The 19,811-nt window shown below is 52.8% G+C and overlaps 1 protein-coding gene across 13 annotated transcripts in view; it reads right to left on the reverse strand.

Annotated features, from left to right (window-relative positions):
- TTC39A (tetratricopeptide repeat domain 39A) overlaps window positions 1–19,811 on the reverse strand; it is a 60,531-nt gene that overhangs the window by 25,224 nt on the left and 15,496 nt on the right. For 10 of the 13 annotated variants that reach the window (XR_005019421.1, XR_005019424.1, XM_036848364.1 and 7 more), the window contains 6 exons: window positions 16,232–16,336; window positions 7,621–7,752; window positions 6,654–6,730; window positions 5,319–5,386; window positions 3,410–3,474; window positions 1,260–1,359 (listed from right to left, as the gene is read on the reverse strand). Coding sequence is in view for 10 of the 13 variants with exons in the window: in XM_036848364.1 (XP_036704259.1) it covers window positions 1,260–1,359; window positions 3,410–3,474; window positions 5,319–5,386; window positions 6,654–6,730; window positions 7,621–7,752; window positions 16,232–16,336 (547 nt within the window). In the remaining 3 variants the exon portion in view is untranslated. The other 3 variants (XM_036848433.1, XM_036848414.1, XM_036848453.1) reach the window with 3 other exon arrangements.

Genomic DNA, 19,811 nt, shown 5'->3' on the forward strand with positions numbered 1-19,811 from the left:
CAGGCCCTGTCTCTGGAATGCCCATGAGGAGGCCCTAGGTTTCTGAAAGCCAACTTCCCCAGATAGAGAGGCACTACAGAGTGACAGACAATTAGGAGCAGACTGCGTCTAAATCCTAGTCTCAACACTCCCAGCTCGGGCAGTTACATTTCCTCTCTCTGCCTCAGTTTCCTCATCTGTAAAATGGAAATAATAATAGCCCCTACCAGCTGGATCAAATTAATATATGTGAAGCACATAATAGGGCCTGCACCTAGCAGTTAGCTATTGTTATTACACTGAATCCCTACTTTGTACCAGGGGCTCTGTCATTGCCTTTGATCCTCAGAACAGTGCTGCAAAGAAGGGATTACTAACCCCTTTCAACAGATGGAGAAACAGAGGCACAGATAAGTGACAGGATATGTCCGAGGCACCACAGCTCATCAGTGGTGGAGCCAGTTCTCGAACCGCAGACAGTCCAGCTATAACCTGCTGAAGTATCTGATGCACGTGGCAGCTTGTATTTCCCAGCACTTGGGCCGGGATCACTGCTCCCATTTTACATATGGGGAATCTGGAACCCAGAGCGGGGCAGGGACCCCCATCAGAACAGGCTTTGCCTAGAGGGGAGAGAGCCACCCCCGGCCACACTCACACTTGTGGGTAAGTCCCTGGCCACCCAGGGCCAGGAGTCTGGATCGTCAGAGACCAGCTCCTCCTCCCAGGAGCAGGCACAACTCTTCTGAGCCTCCCTGCCTCAGCTCACACTGTTCCCTCTGCCTACAATGCCCTTCCTGCCTGGAAAACTTCCCCCGCTTATGGATCCTTCCAGATCCAGCTCAAATACTATCCCCTCCATGAAACCTTCCCGGGCTCCCCCAGGAAGGAGTCCTGGCTCTCCGTTCCCTGTGGGTCGTCGGCTGTTTCCAGGCCTGTCTCCTTCCCCGCCACTGGTCAATGTTTAACCACCAGCCCTCCAGGGAGGAAAAGGCCCTGATGTACTGTGTTTGTCCGTTTCTGGTGCTGTGAATACTGCCACTGTAGTGGATTTCAAGCTTTCAACTTGCCTCGGGAAGAAACGCACAGAAGGGACTCTGGAGCCACGGCCAGCCCCCATCTCCACCCCAGCTGTGAGCCCCCAGGCTGGCCACGGGTCTGCTTCATCACTGGGGCCCGGGATAGTAGCTCGGCAGAGACCACGTGTAGGGCGGGGATGTGCAGGGGAGATTGATCTTGAACCCAGACGCTGTGGATGTGGGGAGGGCATGCCCACTCACCAGGTTGAAGGCTCCCACACCGAGCTTCACTCCTCCTTCAAAGTGCCTGTGGTTCTCTCCCTGGCAGTACTGTGAGGACTGCACGAGGCTGTCTAGCTCCCTGCGGAGGGATGCAAAGCCTGTTTCAGCCACATCTGGGGGGCTGGGTCCTCTTCCAGCCGGGCCCAAGTTGCCCCTATACTCCTAGCTGATCTCGAACTCCCTGGTGGTGGATCTGTAACCGTCTGGCCATCCAGACAGCTGATATTCGAGGAATTTCTAGCCCCATCTCCCATCGTAATGACACACCGCTTGCTCTTGGATTTCAGCTCTATCAGCCCTAGCACACCCTCCTTGTCCAACATCTAGGCATTTGCTCGTGCTCTGCATTCTGTCTAGAACAGTTTCTCAACCTCGGCACTACTAGTATTTTAGGCTGGATAACTGGACAATTCTTTGTTCAGATGGGGGCAGGAGGCCATCCTGTACGTCCTAGGATGTTCAGCAGCAACCCTGGCCTCTACCCACTAGATGCCAGCAGCAACCTCCCCCAGTATGATGATCAAAATGTCTCCAGACATCGGCAAACGTCTCATGGGAGGAAAAACCGCCCCCAGTTGGGAACCACTGGGTTAACTCCAACACCGCCTCCTTGAGGAAGTCCCTCTGGAGTCTCTTAGTTGGAATCCAACCCTCTTTCTTCTGGTCACCAAGAGCTCAGAGTCCATATCCCGGTCTGCCTGGGGGCAGGACAGGGGCTTTAAAGATGTACCTGCCTCCCTTCCAGGCCACGAGCATCTTGAGGGCATTCGCTCAGCAAACACGGACTAAGGTTTCTCTGTGCCAAGCACCGGAGGACAGCAAGTAGCAAAGCCATCAAGCTGCTGTCCTCACAACTCTCCCACTCTTAGAGACACACCCCTATCGAGTCACTGTGAGGATGAGGAGGAACCCTGGAGCCTGACCTAGTTTGGGGTTCTGGGAAGGTTTCCTCAAGGAGCTGACGTTTGAGCTGAAAACGGAGGGATGAGGGGTTAGCCTGGCACAAAGTGTTCCTGGCAGAGAGAACAGTGTGTCCCGGGGCCCTGAGGGAGAAATCTGGCATGTTTGAAAACCGGAGGGAAGGCCCAAATGCCTGAGGCACGGTGGGACAGGAGCTACGGCTAGGAGGACAGGGGCACCTCCCAGGAATGACTCGGCAGGACCCAGGACTTTATTCTAAGAGCAAGAGGGGGTCTCAGGAGTTGGCAGGGACCGACTGACCTGACAAGGTTTGTGCTTTGAAAACATCACTCTGGCAGCTGGTAGGGAGACTAGAAGGGCCAGAACACAGTCTGGTTTCCCTGAACAATTCCAGCAGAGACCCACAAAGCAGTGTGGTGTCCATATACTGCATGGTGTGTTATACCCCAGTAATACCTGGAAATCAAACTCACAATCTCTCTGCAGGGAAATAGTCACATTAAGTGGGGAAAATAAAGATGATAGTCTCAAGTCAATTCAAGTCAACTTTTAATGGAAAAGGAGTTTCAATGCCAAACTTGGGGCAGGGGGGAGGGTTAATTATTTTCAGAGCTTTTCTGATTTTGGAATTGTAGAAAAGGATTGCGGGACCACACTGGGCAGAAGTGCTCTGGACCGAGTCTTCATTCTTTGCTCCATAAACACGGCCTACGTGTGGCCCAGTGCTGAGACGGCATGGAAATAATCTGGCTGTCGAGGAGCTCCCAGTTTGGAGAGGTGGTGTGTATTATGTAAGCATCATCCCTGTGTACTGGAGGGTTCAAGGAAGGCTTCATGGGGAAAGCGGCATTTGGATGGGGCCTTTACGGATGGGTAGGAGTCCTGCTGCTATTCTCAAAGTGACTGTTCCTGTGTCTTTCTCCCACCCCCACCAGACTGAGCTGTTTGTACAGAATATGTGCCTTGTTTTCCCCTAGCTCAGGGTCAGGCACAGAGTCAGCTCTCAGGGGGACCAAATGAACGGATACACACAGGGGAATAATATTCCAGAAAACTGAAGTCCTGAGGGTGCAGAAATCTATCTGAGGTCACACAGTATTCTAGGTTTCTTGCCTCCAGCCAGTGCCCTCTACCTCCCACAAAGCAGCCTGAGGGGCACAGGGCAGTAGATGCTGTGGCCTCAGGCCCCCCAGGCCAGCCCCACTCACTTGTAGGTCTGGTAGCTGTTTCGAACTTTGATGCCACCCTTGATGAAGCTCACCATGTTCTCGTCCTGCAGGGGGGAGAGATGCTAAGAGCCGGGCCTGGGTGGGTAGCCACAGGCTTGAGAGGGATCATACAAGGCTCTGGATACTGCCTGGCCCTCCCTGGGCCCAGCTTTATGAGGGGCCCCGCGTGGGTGGGGTCAGAGGCCTCCCCACTCTACCCCTGGTACTTGAGATGAGGGTCTTGCTTGCCAAACAAGACCTCCACAATGCCCAGGGCTCGACCACAGCCTCCTTTACCAGGCTCACATGTACCTATACCATGTGCTTGGAGAAAGGCCTGGAGGAGATGCTCCCACCGGTTAACAGTGGAGGAACTGTGGGGAAGGAAGAGAGACGTTCATTTTTGGATTGCTTGTGTTTTTTTACAACAAGCAGGTATCCATCACATTTGTAATTTAAAGCGCCAGGACCTGGGGACTTCTCTGGCGGTCCAGTGATTATGACTCCGTGCTTCCACTAGAGGGGGCACAGGTTTGAACCCTGGTTGGGGAACAAAGATCCCGCATGCCACACAGTGCAGCCAAAACAAAAAAGCCCCAATACCTACAGTCCCCCTGACAGTTCCACTCCCAGGTACACACCCAAGAGAAATGGATGAACGTCTTCAAGAATGCTCACAGAATCACTGTTCATAGCAGCCAAGAACCAGAAACAACCCAGATATCCTTCAGCAGGATAATGGATAAACAAACTGGTATATTCATAGAAGGCAGTATTACACAGCCATGTACGGCTGGGTGAAGAAAGCAAGTCCCACACAGCTTGAGGCCTTAAGAAGCTCAAAGGCAACTAAAACATAACAATATGCTCTTCAGACATGAATAGGAAGCTGAGAAAACCATTTTTTAAAAACAGGGCGGGGGATGATAAATACAAACTCTAGGTAGTGGTTTCCCCTGGGGGAAGGGAGGCAGAGGGCAAGGAGATGTGCCAGCAGGGTTCTGTTCTCCGGATGGGTGGGGGGTTCGTGCGCGTATGTGTAATAATAGAGTAAACAAACAACGGACATAAAAGGCCATTCATGGTGCAATTATTACAGTGATCCTAACGAAGAATTAAGATTCATCCAATTCTAATCATCTGAGGTCCAAAAAGATAGAAAAATCACTGGCAAAAATAAACAGTACCCCAACAATAAAATTTATATGTGCCTCTCCACCCCAGTACACCTATTTACATGATGATTATATTTTATAATGATAATCCAGGCTTTCTGGTAAAATCATGACGTGATGGTTCTCATAATTTCCACTGTGGTGAGGAGCATAGGCTCTGAGTTGGCCAGACCTGGTTCAAATCCCAGCTCTGCCATTTGCTAACCATGTGACCCTGGGAAGGTGGTTCCTCCTCTGCTAATCCTCCCCTTCATAGGCCTGTGAGGTGCTGATTAAATAATACATAGAAATGTAGGTAAAAACAACCATGCAATGTGTATAAGGTATGTAAAAACGACATGCCTGTAATGTACATACAAAGCCTGGTATGTTGCAGGTTCTACAAGTTCTTGAATGAATCACGTTTGATTCATTCAGACTAGTCTGCTGAATGAATCAAATGTAAAGCAGGCTCTGTCACCCCCGTGACATAAAAACAGCAGGGAAGCAGCAGTCACGAGGTGGAAGCACATCCTGGTACTGGGTGGGAACGCGTGTGCTCCGTGTGGAGGGGCAGGGCCCATCACCTCTGCCACTGAGCCTGCCCAGGGCCAGGAGTGTTGGGGTGACGGAGCCTCAGTCCTCGCCTCAACCCCAAGGGGGCTGGGCATGGCTGCTCTAGACCCTTCAGGCTAAGACGTGGTGATCCATCTTCTGAAACCCCCAGGCTGCTTGTACAAGAAGAGGGTTCCTACCTGCAGGAAGGTCAGGGCTGCTCTCTGCAGCAGGCACTCTGCGTAGCAGACCTCAGCGTGGATTTCCACTGCAGGGAGAAAACCAAAGCCCTGTGGCCTCCTGGGACTCTTGGCAGGAGGCTTGGGCCAGATCCTCCTCATCCCACTTCCCAAAAGGCAAAGGGAGCCTGAGTCAGCACCTGCCTGCCACCTCCCGAATCCCCATCACCAGGTTCCTTGGTGGCACGCACCATTGTCCTGAATTAGCTCACACCCCTGACCCCACCCCCGAGAACGTCAGCAGAGGGCCCTGGGCCTTGTCCTCTTGTCCTCCGGGCGTCACTGTAGGTGCTGTGCACCAACACCCCTACAGTGCTGGGATGAATGGATAAACCCAGGGAAGCCGCAGGCTGCAGGAGTAAGGAAGGGGAACTAAGACAGCCCGAGGAGTCAGGAAAGACTTCCAGAAGAAGACGCCTGAGTTGGGCCATTTGAGTTGAACATGGGATGGAAGGATGAGGCAGGAAGAGCTTTCTCGGCAGAGGCCCAGGAAAGCCAAACAACTCAGGTGCCTGGGGGACAGCTGAGCCACAGAAGGTTGAAATGGGGTGGAGCAGGGAGAGATTTAGGGGACAGGGAAAGATGAGGGGCAGAAGTCTGGCTGTAAAGGGTCTTAAACACTGGTGGAGGCTTGCAGATTTGGTCCTGTGGGCAGCAGGGAACCATGGAAGGTATGAAGGAGAGAGCGGCACCATCATAAGCACTGTTTCGCACTGGAACCTTCAAAGGGCTCTCGAGGTGGGGAGGGCCATTCGCCCCTGCACTAAAGGGCCCCAAATTCCTCATGGTTGGCTGCTGCTGTCTCCAGGACTGCCACCTGTGGTCACGGCACAAAGATGCCACATGGCTCTGGCGGCCCAGACCTTCTCTTCCACGGCTCCCAGCTGTTTTATCTCAGTGTGTCAGCCTCTAGAACCACATTCCCCTCAGGAGCACGTGAGATCACTAAGATAATTAAACCAGTAAACCTAACTGCACACACAGTCCTAAGCCCACACTGGCCTGAGGAGCAAAGTGCACAGACCTTGTGACAGCATTTTCTTTCCTCAATTTCCAGCAGGTAATACCGTCAGGTAAGTGAGTCTCACCTGCTCCCCTGCCCTCACCCCAGCCCCCCACCTGAGACCAGTCCTCAAAAGGCCCCAGGTCTGACCCATCTGTGTCCCAGTGTCTAGGGCAGGGCCCGGCCCCCTGGGTGACAACTGGGAGGACAGCTGCCCCTTCCCACCCCTTCCTGGGCCTGGAACCGGGCTGCTTGGCGTCAGCAGGGTTGAGAGGACATCCCAGATGCCACACCTTCCGTGAACTGGTCCATAGTGGGGCGGTGCAACAGGCTGCTGAAGGAATCTGTTACAGAGGACTTCCTCCGGTGCCTGAAGAGGAAAACGGGGTCTCAGGTCATTCAGGGAGGGTGAGCGAAGGGCCCAGGCGCCTCCAACAGCATCTCCTGCCCCTCCCGTAGGACTCCACACACTAAACTCCTGGCAACTCCCCCCAATCCAGGCCTTCTCACACCCTTGCCCCTGCTGTTGCCTCTGCATGGAGCCCCCTCCCCTGCCCCCTCTACCCTGGCCAGTTCCTAGTCACCCTACAGGACCCAGCTCTGGCATCACCTCCTCCAGGATGCCTTTCCTGCTCCTCCAGCTGGAGCCCCACGACCCCATGAGCTTCCCTGCATTGTGCTGGGATGTTACTGTCTGTGCCTGTCTCCCCGATCAGGCAGTTCAGGCGTCAGAGGGGCCGGGGTCTGATGATTCCCTGGGTGGCCAGTGCCCAGCACAGCGCCTGGCCTAGGGCAGGCAGGGGTGTGTCCCAGTGAACGATGACTCCACCTGTGCACGAACCCTGAGGGTCTATTCATTCACGCGTTCAGGCAGTTAACGTGTACCGAACACAAACTATGCACCAGGTAACCGATGTCTTCATTCAGTCCCCACAACAACCCTGTCATTACACCCATTTCACAGATGAGGAAAGTTCAGACCAGAAAGGGGCTTGCCCCAGGTGAGTGAGTTATTACGTGACAGAGCCAGGATTTGTCTCCTCCCAATCCAGCCTGGCCCCTGGAAGCCCTCCGTGACTGGCTCAGACAACACAGCTCCTGGGGCAGTGCTAACAGGGACGGCTTTTAGCACTTGGGGACACCTTTTTTTAGCCAAAAGGAGTAGGACTAATAGTGGCATGTTAGGCACTGGGATAAGCCAAGGTGACAGAAGGATGGGCCTCACAACCCCTCATCCCTGTCCACACCCCCAGCTGCGACCTCTGACAGAGAGACTGGGCCTCCTTCAACATGTTGCCAGCAAGTAGGATGTCCTGGGGGTCAAAGGTCATCATGGCCTGCATCTCCAGGATGGTGGCATACGTCAGTGAGTGGTACATGCTCTCCTTGGTTCTGCCAGAGAGAAGGGACACGAGAGCATAAACTCCTAGAACTCCAAGGTAGCTGACCCTGTGTCATCACCCACCGTCCCCTCCCCCATCCCGCATGGGAGGACACACAGGTCCAGAGAGGGGAAGGGACTCGCCAAGGGCTGACCCTTCCATTGCTGCTCAGAAGGCCTCGGATCCCAGCTCCTCTTCTTCCTGCTGAGTGGCCCTAAGTGACTCTCCAAATCTGAGCCTCGGTTTCTCACCCATTCCACACGGATGGCGGCAGCAAGGCTGCCGTGAGGACTCCGGAAGAGCTCAGCAGTGTGCTGGCCTGAGGCGGTGCCCCTGCGCCAGGGCCTGCCTCTCGCCTGCTGCCCCACCTACCGCAGGTCCTGTCTCCTCAAGCCCCGCCTCGGGCTTGCCCATCCTTGTCCCCCGGACCTCACTGACCTCGCCACCTCCTGCCTCTCCCCACCCCACCATCTGATCCTGTTGCTCTCTGGCTGAGCCCTCCCGTGACTTCCACATCCCATGAGACAATGCTGGGGGCCCGAGGCTCCACACATCACAGGCCCTGCCCACCTCTCCAGCCCAGCCCTCTTATCACTTCTGCTTCTGACCCACCATCTGGTCACATTCAAGACTATACCACACTGAACCACACACACTCTCCTCGAGAAAAGCCCACATTTTCCCTCCTGCAGGCCTTTGTCCTTGCTGTTCCCTCAGCCTGAAATGCCCATCCCCTACCCCCGCATCCCCTGACTCATCTGCCAAGGCCCTCAAATGCCTCAAAGGCCACTGGGAATCCAGGGCTCCCTCCCAAAGGGAGCATGTGTCAATAACTGAGGCACAGGTCACACTGAACTTGTATCAGCCGAGGCTCAGCTCTCTCCCAGACTGTGGGCACCTCAAGGGCAGAGCGTGTGTGAGATTTATCTCTGACTCAGCACCAACATGACAGGGCTGAGCGAGCCGGTCTCAGGAAGCCTCCCCGTCCTGTCTCCCGGCTCCGCCACAGCCCCAGACCTCGCATCTAAAGGGTGTTGGAGGGGAGAGGGGTGGCATTTAGTCTAACACATGCAGAGAGCAACAGGCAAGGAAGGATGGGACCAATGCCAGTCCCCCTCTGTACGTGGGGAAGTCACAATGTGTCTGGGGCTTGATTTATGCTTCTGCAAAATGGGGACAATAATGCTGGCCCACCCGAGTCCATGTGGGTCTGGCTGGGGATTACCCTTGCCTGGCACACAGTAGATGCTGCAGTGATTTTTTGCTCCCTTCCCTACACTCCCTTATTAATTATTTTCCAAACTCCTCAGTGCCAGGCTTATGCTGGGAACTTCAGGGGAGAGAGAGATGACTAAGGTTTATAGACCATCTATTCTATCGTAAGACTTCACCCGTTCCTCATTCATAAAACACCTCTGTAAATTAAGTTGCTTTTTTACTTCTGGGTGATTCTCAGGTGATATTATCCTTGGAAGTCAAAGGTTCATGAAGGAGACCAGTCCTGGCAGCTGTTGGGACACCTCCCAGGTCTCTGCTAGAACTGCTTATCTGAGGGCAGTGGCTTGTGGAAAGGAGGCCACAGCCTGCAGTGGGGACAGAACTCAGACTTCAGAGTCTCTCAGACACAGTTTGGAATCCTGGCCTCGCTAGTCACCAGCTGTGTGACCCTCGTGAGTCTTGTAGCCTCTCTGAGCCTCAAGCTTTTCCTCCGTAAAATGGATACAATAACCCTTCTCCCCCAGAACTTTGGGTGGCTTAAGTAGGGTGCCCAGGCCAGGGCCATAACACTGATGCTCAATGAATGTGAGTCTGAGTCCCTCTGTGTCCTGCCAGGGTCAAGGGTCATTGCCCTACATAAAAACTTTCTCCCTGAGGAAGGGTTTCCCGGGCTGCACACAGACCCACCTCCCAGATAATCCCCTTCCCCCAGGCCTCTCCAACTCTCACCCTCCTCACCCCCAGGTCCCAGGCCCGGGACTCAGCCCCACCTGCCCAGCCCAGTAGGAGGGAGAGCCCCGCCTGGGCAGCTGGCAGGCGAAGTGGAATTTCTAGTCTGAGGCCCAAGGCCCCGACAGGCACCTCCAGCTGGGAATCCTAGCCCCTCCCCAGCCCATGACGTGGAAACCCCCAACTCTGGTCTGGACTGGGATTCAGGGCACAGAGGTATAACAACCCCCCAGGCCTCAGGCACCCCAAGTTTAGTTTTTACTCCACAAAGTCCTTGTACATATGGCGACCAGACCCCTAGAAGCAACGATCCCCTCACCTCTGAGCTAGACCCACCTCTAGGACATGATGCCCAATGGGGTCTCACCTGCCAGGCCTAGACCAGCTATCAAGATGGGGAGGGCACTGGAAGAGCCATCGGAAGAGCAGGGTGTTGGCACCGGGGGCTCCTTGGCCACCTGGAGGTCTGCTAAGCCCAGCGGCCTCCAGCCCTTCCCTCCTCTGCCAGTAGCCAGGGCTCAGGCCCTTGTCAGCTACTCGTCAGCCATCCTGTCCTCACCATCAGGGTGACTGACTCTGACCCAAACCCCACTGCTCTTTCCTGGGGACCCCTCTGCAGTCGCAGCCTAAGGCCTTACTTCCCGAGGACCTCTCTGGGCGAGGATGCCCCCCTGCAGCCTGTCTCAGAGACAGATCCCCTGCCTCCAAGCCACCCTTCACCCTCATGAAATCCCCCCACGCCTCTCAGACCCACCTCGCTGCCCTCCTCTCCAGCCCAACCACCTTCTGGGGGACTCATATCCCCAGTCCACCTTCCATCACCCTGCCCTCTCCCTTCTGGGACCTGCCCCAGCTCTCCCCACCCCAGCCAGGCTGACTATCTGTCTTCCTCAAATACACTAGACCCTCGTTCACTGCCAGGCCTTGGCACCGGCTGTTCCTCTGCCTGGAAATGCCCTCTCCATCTGGCTGACTCCTTCTCATCCAGCCTCTCTCAACTTAAATTTGTCACTTCCTCCAGGAAGACTTCCAGGGCTGGCTTCACGGGTGTGCGATCTGTGCAGTCACACAGGGCTCCATGCTTGGTTTAATGCTCTGCTGTCACCGTCTTAAAACCCTTAATAATTTTTGAACAAAGAATTCCACATTTTCATGTTGCAGTGCACCCCGGAAAGTATGTGGCTGGTCCTAAAGCCATTATTACTTGTTTCACTGGGGCCATGAGGAACCCTGAGAATGGCCCACGCCCCGCTCAGTACTGCAGCCCCAGCACCCGGCCCGCCGCCGGCCACACGAGGGCACTCCTGAGGCGCTGCCAAGTGAACCGGCCCCAGGCGTCCAACCACCCCATCCCATGGGTCACCCCTTGACCTCCCGGTCAACCCACAGACCAGCTCTGCTTCTGGAGTCCTGCACGATACCACTCACCCTCCCGGCCACAGACTCCCCGCCTTCCGCCTGTGCACTCGCTCTCATCACTCCCACTGCGCCATCCCCCCACCTCCAGCCTGTCCTCTCTCCCTGACCCCCCGGCTGAGCTTCCTCATACCAGCCACTCTCTCGTCAAAACCCTCGCTGCTGGCCTGCCAACTCCCGCTGCCCTGGTTAGGAGCCGCGCGACCGCCTACTTTCTCCGCAGCACTGCCACTGAGCAAGGCAGGAGGAAGGCGCCAGCCACACGGACAGGCACGCTCTGAGCGGGAACCCCAACCTCGGCCCATCATGCCACTCATAAACTGCCCAGTCCCTGTCACCTCCCCAGCCCAGCAGCCGCCTGGCCCCTTCCTCTCAGCAGGGGACTTTGCTTCCTCCCTCAGAGGAATCCCAGGACAGTGCAGGGGCACACCACCCTCCCTCCGCCCCACACACCTGTTCTACCTCCTTCCCTCCCTCCTGGAAGAGGCGGCAGGTGTGAGGCCTTCTGTCCCAGGGAAACTCCACCTGCTTGAGATCCAGGATGGCCCAGGGGCAAAGTGTGGGTTGTGGAGCTGAGTGGGGCTGGACGTGCGACCTGGTCCTGCTACTTATCAACCATGACCATTGTTTTCACCAAATGTGTAGCTACCATGTTCCAGAGACAGTGCTCAGGGACACACACAGCGCGAAGTAAAATAAACTAGAAGCTACTCGAAGAAGTGAAAAAGGGAAAGCAAATGGTGTATATATGGTGACATGTATACACCAATCTGTATAAAACAGATAACTAATAAGAACCTGCTGTAAAACAAACAAACAAACAAAAAACAAAGTAGTCTAACATGCAGGTTCTGGTGTTAGTTTGGGAAAAAAAAAAAAGAAAAAAGTGAAAAAGGGAAAGCAGAAGCTGGGGGGTGGCGGGGGGAGGCTTGGAGAGCCCAGTTACTCCCCGAGGGCAAAGCGTGGGTGACAGTGAAAGGAGACACCATGCGTGCCACGGGGAGCAGTGGGTGACACTGACCCCCCAGCGTCCTTCACAGCTTCAGCGGCTGTGAATGGGGAGAGGAGACCACTTTTGAGCACGAATTATTTTATCTTGACCAGTGGTTCTTAACAGAGATGGGGAGGTATTTTTACTGAATCTGCCTGCCCCTGCCCTGACAGCTGGCAGTTTCTGGAAACACTATTTCGTTGTCACAAGAAGGGGCCGGGAGTCTGCTCATGACACCCACTGTTTGGGGAGGTAGCGCTCCAACTCAGAAGAAAGCAAAGACCCTTTTCCGGAATGGGGCAGGAGTCAAGAGAAAGAGAGGTTACAGGGCCTCACGTGTGAGATGAAAGGTGGCCTCACAGGAAGCCTATTCTCTCTGCGGTGCTTCCTTCAGGGCAGGCGGTGCCTCTCGGGGGCCTGGGTTGCGGGACCCCTAGTAGAGGGCCCTCCTGAGGTGAGGGAAGGTGAGGCGGCCCCTCAGCGAGGAGGGGGCTGAGGGCGGGAGGGGGCAGTGGCAGAGAGGAGCCACTTCGGGACGGATAGTGACCAGCAGGGAAGGGGAGCCGGGGAGCCTTCCAACAGCACTGGGAGGGGAAGCCAGATGTTCAGTGATGGGGCAAGATGGGGCCTGGCCTGCCTCAGGCAGCGGCCACACTCCTGAGCAGACCCGGCCCTGCCGCACCTCAAGCCGGATCCCCCCCGAGGATGGGGATGAGGTGTGAGCGCTGCTGGCGGAGGAACTACCGTACAACTCAGGACCACCAAGCCCTGGAGCCGCCCCGCTCAGAAGCTGGGCCACTGACCCCAGACAGGAGCTCGATGGGTCAGTCAGGCCGGGAGAAACTGAACAGGCCTGGCTTGGGGCTTGGGGAAAGCCGTCCCCCTACCCCAGCACCTGCTTTCCCTGGGGACCTGGGGGAACCAGTGGTGGCAGAGGACAGCCTAGAGCTGAAAAGAGGGGATCAGGCAAGCAGGCAGCAGGCATGATTAGACCCCTGGCCCCTCACCCCTATCCCAGTCCCAGAACTCAGGCAGCCAGGGGCTCTCTGTCCAGATTGAGGAATGGAGGATTCTTCTCTGGAAAATCTAACATCTGGGGCCCGCTCTCTGCCAGATCATCCAAAAGTTGATCCCACCAATTACAAGGCTTCTTGGCCCAGACTTTCCAGTTGGCCTTTGAGTGGATTTGCTCTTAAATACGACCAGACAGACAGCCAGGGACCATCGGGCATTTCAGGGTAGCGCCCCCTGTCCTATCATGAGGAGAGTATTCCCCCCCATTAAACAGAAAAAGGAAACCTGGAGAAAGCCAAGATTATGCAGGGAAAGAATAAAATATTTTTAAAAGAGATAATATTCTGTGATAATAGTAATAACAACAATAAATACTTATTAGAGGGCTTGCTACATGCCAGGTCCTATCCTCAGGACACTCATATTTTTAAATATACATATAAAGAACACAGTGCACTCATAAACAAAGAATAAGATGTTTTAGGAAAAAAAGAACATTCAGAGAACACTGAAGAGTACTAGGGAATTAATCATATGATTACACACAAGAAAGAAAAGTCAGTGGATTTAATGATAAGGTTGAGGAACTCTCCCATAAATCAGAGGAAAAAAGATAAAGAAATGCGAGGGGGGTAGTGTGTGGATAAATATCTTAGAAGAGGACTGATCCAGGAAGTCCAATACCTGCCTTAAACAAAGCCCAAGAAAGGGAAACAGAACGTGGAAGGATCATACGAGAGTATTTCCTAGAACTCAGTTTCCGAATAAAAAAATACCAAGGGGAAAAAAAAAAAAAAATACCAAGGGGACTTCCCCGTTGACGCAGTGGTTGGGAATCCGCCTGCTAACCAGGGGACATGGGTTCGAGCCCTGGTCCGGGAAGATCCCACATGCCACGGAGTAACTAAGCCTGTGCGCCACAACTACTGAGCCTGCGTTCTAGGGCCCGCGAGCCACAACTACTGAGCCCGTGTGCTGCAACTACTGAAGCCCGCACGCCTAGAGCCCGTGCTCGGCAACAAGAGAAGCCACTGCAATGAGAAGCCCACACACCGTGATGAAGAGTAGCCCCCGCTCGCTGCAACTAGAGGAAGCCCGCGTGCAGCCACAAAGACCCAGCACAGCCAAAACAAACAAAGAAAAAAAAATGCCAAGTAAAAAGACCTACATTCTGGCACATCATTGTGAAATTTCAGATTTGCAGGAATAAAAGAGAAGATCCTAAACATCTCTGGAGAAGGAAAAAAGACCCCATGCCATGTAAGAAGAATTAGGATTCTCCTGGCTACGGTACATGCCAGAAAACAACACCTTCAAAATTCTGAGGGCGAAAGATCATATTCATGCAACTCTCTCTTTGGAAATTTCTAGAGGACATGCTCTAGTAAAATGAGGGAGGATACAGATATGAGAGAGAAAAAGCCAGGCCAAGCAAACAGGAGAGAAGCAAAGGGGATTCCAGGAGCCGGCTGGAAGGTGGCCAGTAAACAGGTCTGTCCTCCAGGGGAGAGGTTTCCAGGAAAAAGAGGGACTGAGGGCTTACCTGATATGTCTGAGTATTTACGGAAAACCTCATGACTTGATGGAGTAGTTATAAAGAGTTCAGGATAAACGTATAGCAAATCAGGCAAATGAAGAAAACAAGACAATTATTAACTCCAGAAAGAAAATGTAATCTTATAATGTAAGACTTGTCTCTGCAATGAGCATAATACATAGTTATAATAATGAAAACACTGATTACTGATTTAGCCAGATATTGTGATATAATGATAGGAGGAGGGAAGGGAGGTGAGGCAGGGGTATAAGAAAGCTAAATTCTTGTCAACCATCAGGGGATGTGTAAAAGCAAAAAGTTGGGGCTTCCCTGGTGGCGCAGTGGTTGAGAGTCTGCCTGCCAATGCAGGGGACACGGGTTCGAGCCCTGGTCTGGGAAGATCTCACATGCCGCGGGGCAACTAGGCCCGTGAGCCACAATTACTGAGCCTGCGCGTCTGGAGCCTGTGCTCCACAACAAGAGAGGCCGCGACAGTGAGAGGCCCGTGCACCGCGATGAAGAGTGGCCCCCGCTTGCCACAACTAGAGAAAGCCCTTGCACAGAAACGAAGATCCAACACAGCCATAAATAAATAAATAAATAAATAAAAATTAAAAAAAAAAAAAAAGCAAAAAGTTAACAAGAGTGAATTTTATGGTATGTGAATTATATCTCAACTTAATTTCAGTTTTTAAAAAATTGAAAAAAGTGGTAAGTAAAGAAAGAGCACTCTAAGCATATTATTTAGAAATAAGGCAGGGACTTCCCTGGTGGCGCAGTGGTTAAGAATCTGCCTGCCAATGCAGGGGACCCGGGTTCAATCCCTGGTCGGGGAAGATCCCACATACCACGGAGTAACTAAGCCCGTGTGCCACAACTACCGAGCCTGAGCTCTAGAGCCCGCAAGCCACAACTACTGAGCCCACACACCACAACTACTGAAGCCTGCGCACCCTAGAGCCCATGCGCCGCAACTACTGAAGCCTGCACGCTCTAGGGGCCAAGTGCCACAACCACTGAGCCCGCGTGCTGCAACTACTGAAGCCCACGTGCCTAGAGCCTGTGCTCTGCAACAAGAGAAGCCACCGCAATGAGAAGCCCCCACACCGCAACTAGAGAAAGCCTGCGCGCAATGCAGCCAAAAAAAGAAGTACAGCAGTCAACACTAGAAGAAATGGCTAAACTGCTGTCATCACTGCCCTAAAGCCTTGAGTAAAAGCAACTCAAGTCTTCAGCGCTTTGGAGGAAAATAACAAAAAGGGGCTGTTTTAGAGCTGGATTCAGTGGGAACAAGAAATCAAAGTGGAAGAAGCTGCAAGACCTGAGGGGAAGGAAGTCACAGTGACCTAGGGGAGGGCCTGGCTGTTCCTGGCTGTGGAATGGGGACCCTGAGCCATTTTTATGGGATTCTCAGGGGTCACAGTGACCCAGAAGGCTGAAGGCATTGAGTTACACAGGGTTCCTCTCACATAAAACCTCTGGTTCTCCATCCGACATCCCCATCCCTACACTTACATGTGTGCGTGCACGTGCGTGCACACACACACACACCCCCTCCATCCCCAACCTGGGCTTAGGCCTCACCTGGGCTTGAGGTAGCTGAGTGCTTCTGAGAACTGGTTGGTGAGGAAGAGGTCCAGGGCGGTCATGCACTGGTCCAGGGACTCGTGGAGGCTGTTCACAGGAGTCCTGATGGGAGAGACACAGGCATGACCTGGGAGCTCTCAACAGAGCCTCAGTTGAGAGGCTCGACTGTCCTGGCTGGAACAGAGCCGCCCAAGGCCCACTCGAACTCCCTGGTGGTCCTTGGATGCCTGTCATGAGCTCCTCCAGGCTGCCCACTCTGTACTATGACACAGGGCAATTTGGACCTACCTCTCAGTGTCCCTAAAGGTGGGAGGGGGAGCAGAAGGGGGTGGTGTCATCTGAGATCGTGGGGAGGGGCTGAGGATGGGATGTGGTGGGTTGGTGCAAGGAAACCTCAGGAATAAATTTATCTTTCCTCTCACAAGGGTAAAAGGAGTCTTTGTGGCCCTTCTGACCCATTGGACTCTTCTGCCCCCACTGGGGGGCACAGCCTACCCACTAAATCCCACTTCAGCTCTTTTCTTACCTCCTCCTTCTCTAGGCCTTCTCCTGGCCTCCTCAGGCCTGCACTCTAGAACCCCACGGGCGCTGTCACAATGGGCCATAGTGGGCAGCCACCCTGTAAGAGCTGCCCAGGGCCTTTTATGTTCAAGGGCCACCTGCCCAATGGCACCTCCAGTACACCCGACCTCCTTCCAGTCCTTACACTTCTTGATAGCTCTTATCACCCTCTGACATTTTTTTTTACTTATTTTTGTGTTTATTGTCTGTCTCCCTCCACTAAAATATAAGCTTCCTGAGGGCAGGAATCTTTGTTTTGTTCACTGCTGTATCACCGGCACCTAGTATCTGGTACAAAATGGGCTTTTGATAAATATAGGTTAAGTTAGTGAATGAATGAACGGATGGATGGATGGAGAGTCTTGGGCTAGGAGAGCAAATCCCTGACCTCTCTGAGCCTCAGCTTCCCATCTGAAAGATGAGAGATGATCCCAAAAGTCCTGTCTGATGGTCTTATGAATGTCTCTTCTCAAGGGGTCTCTTTTAAGTAGAGAAGGTTCTACAAAGTGTCCCGATGATCTTACTGAAAGGAGATCCTTTTCCCCCAAAGTTAAGAAAAGTTCTTTCTCCACCAGGTAAACTTCTACACCTATCTTAAGGCCCAGCTGTAATGTCTCCTCCTCTGTGATGCATCAACAGAACTTCCCAGGCAAAATGAAACATGTTTTGGTCAAAACTGAACTCTTGTTTGTTCTCCCAAATCTGTTCTCCAGATTTGCCATCTCAATAAATGGTACCCCTCGACCAAGTTTCTCAAGTCAGAAATAGTCATCCTTGACACATCCTCCCCCTGGCCTCCGTCATCTACTCCATCAATAAGCCCTATCAGTTATACCTCCTGAACATCTCTCAATCCACTTCCTTCTACACCCAGTGCCCCCCAGTCCAGGCCACTACCATCTGTACCCAAGTCTGATGGAAGACCCCTCCTCTACTCCTGTCCATTCCTAACTCTTCTCCGTTATCCCATTTTATTGTTTTTCATGCCTCTTCTCTCTCTTCTTTGCCATCTCGTTCACTCTCTCAGTTAGATTCTGAGTAATTTCTTTAGATCTTTCATTTCGCTAATTCTCTTTAAGTGGGTCTCATCTGCTACTTATCCTCTACTGAGTTTTTAATTTCAGTGATTTTATTTTTCATCTCCAGAAATTCCACTTGGTTCTTTTTCAAATCTGCTTGGTCATTTTGGGCAGTATTTTGTTTTCTGTGTATTGTGGCAAGTCTATCTTTGATTTCTTTACACATTTTAAACACAATCGGTTATAATCAATATCTTATCACTCTAGGATCTTAGACTCTTAATTCTGCTATTTCTTGCTTCTGGTATCTATTGCTCACAGTGACTTGTTTCCTTGTGTGTTTTATAATTTTACCATGAGCTCCTATTTGACTGATCCCAAAGGGATCTTGAAATGAGAATCCATTCCTCCAGAGAGGATTTTCATTTACTTCAGCCAGGTTCCCTGGGGTGCTACCACCCCCCAAGACCATTTATGTTACTTTTTTTAGTTTTGCATTTCCAGGACCACAGAGGTAGTGTATATTCAAACCTGAAATTTGTGTGAGGGCAGACCAACATGTATAATTGTCTAGGGAGCCTCTTTGTCCCCACAAGAACTGTCGTCTCCCTTTGTGGTGGGTGGGTGTTTTTTTCTAGTCAATGCACCTATTTGCTGAGGACGCCCTTTGAAGGTGGCAGATTCACGTGAGGTGGTAGGGAGGCTAAGTTCCAACTCTTCACACTGTCGTTGGGTAGCCCCAAGTCCTTATTTCCCATTCCTTAAGTGTCATTAAAACTCAAGGTTCTAGGTTTCTGGAATTTGTAAATACCCTCAGGTTGCTGTGGCTTCATCTTATTTACCAGCCTGATTTCAGCTCCCTCTTAATTCTTGGCTTGAGAGGATTTGTTACTTCTGTGGGCACTCAGGAATGTATTTTAAAGGATGTATGTTGTAACTCATCCAGCCTCTAGGTAGTTTTTTAAAGGGATAACGTAGGAAGCATTATTCCCTTTACTCTGTCCTTCTCGTAATAGCCAAAATTATCTTTTTAAAACCCAAATCTGACCATGTCACTTCTGGATTTGAAATCCTTCACTGTCTTACTCTTAGGATAAAGATCAAGTTCCTTTCCAGGACCAAAAAGGCCCCACTGGAAGCAGCCAAGTTTCTGCCTGAGCCAGTGCCCACCAGCTCAGCCCCAGGAAGCCAAGTCCATTGTCCTGGCTTCTGCCCATCTCTAAACGATTCCAGAGTCGAGAGCCTACCTCCCACTTCTGCGCACACCCCGCTCCCACCCCCACCTCCACCCCCATCAAGAAAGAGGTTCTGCCTCCTCGGTCTACCTGGAGAGAAAGATGCACAGACAGACGGACTGACAGCACAGAGGCGCAAGGTCCCTCCTCTGGCAGCCCCAGCACCACTTCCCCTTAACTGTCGTGAGGTGGGTCTGCAGTGACCTCTCCAGACGGGCAGCTGCTTTGGGGCAGCCCTGGAGCTGATTTCTTCCCTGCCACAAATATCCACCAATCTCTGGCTCTGGACCAGGCCTGGGGCTGGACTCTGGGGAAAGAAACTGGACCCAGATGTGGGCCTGCCCTTGAGGGCTACAGTGACGGCCAGAGCCATCAGGGCTGCGATCATGGGAGTCACTGGGGGCTGGGGAGGCCCGGAAGTGAAGGGGGGTGCTGTCAAGGAAGCTTTCTGGATAAGATGGCCCTGAATTGAGGACAAGATGGAGAAGGAAGTCCCAGAAGAGGAAAAGAGTGTGAGCAAAGGGCTGGAGGCATGATACCATAAGTGAGGAGGGGGCACAGGCCCTCATGGGGCAGGTGGAGAAGACAGAGGCTCTGGAAGGCCTGTAAGTGGACAGGTGGGATGGGGGCATCCCAGCTGGCTGGGGAGCTCAGGCCGGCTGGGGACACTGGCCCCATTTGACCTAATAATAGCATGAACAAACACCTATCACCACTACAAGAATATCACTTCAAGTTATCTAAATTGATGACTGCATTATT

Source organism: Balaenoptera musculus, chromosome 1, assembly GCF_009873245.2.
Source record: "Balaenoptera musculus isolate JJ_BM4_2016_0621 chromosome 1, mBalMus1.pri.v3, whole genome shotgun sequence".
Classification (NCBI taxonomy): domain Eukaryota; kingdom Metazoa; phylum Chordata; class Mammalia; order Artiodactyla; family Balaenopteridae; genus Balaenoptera; species Balaenoptera musculus.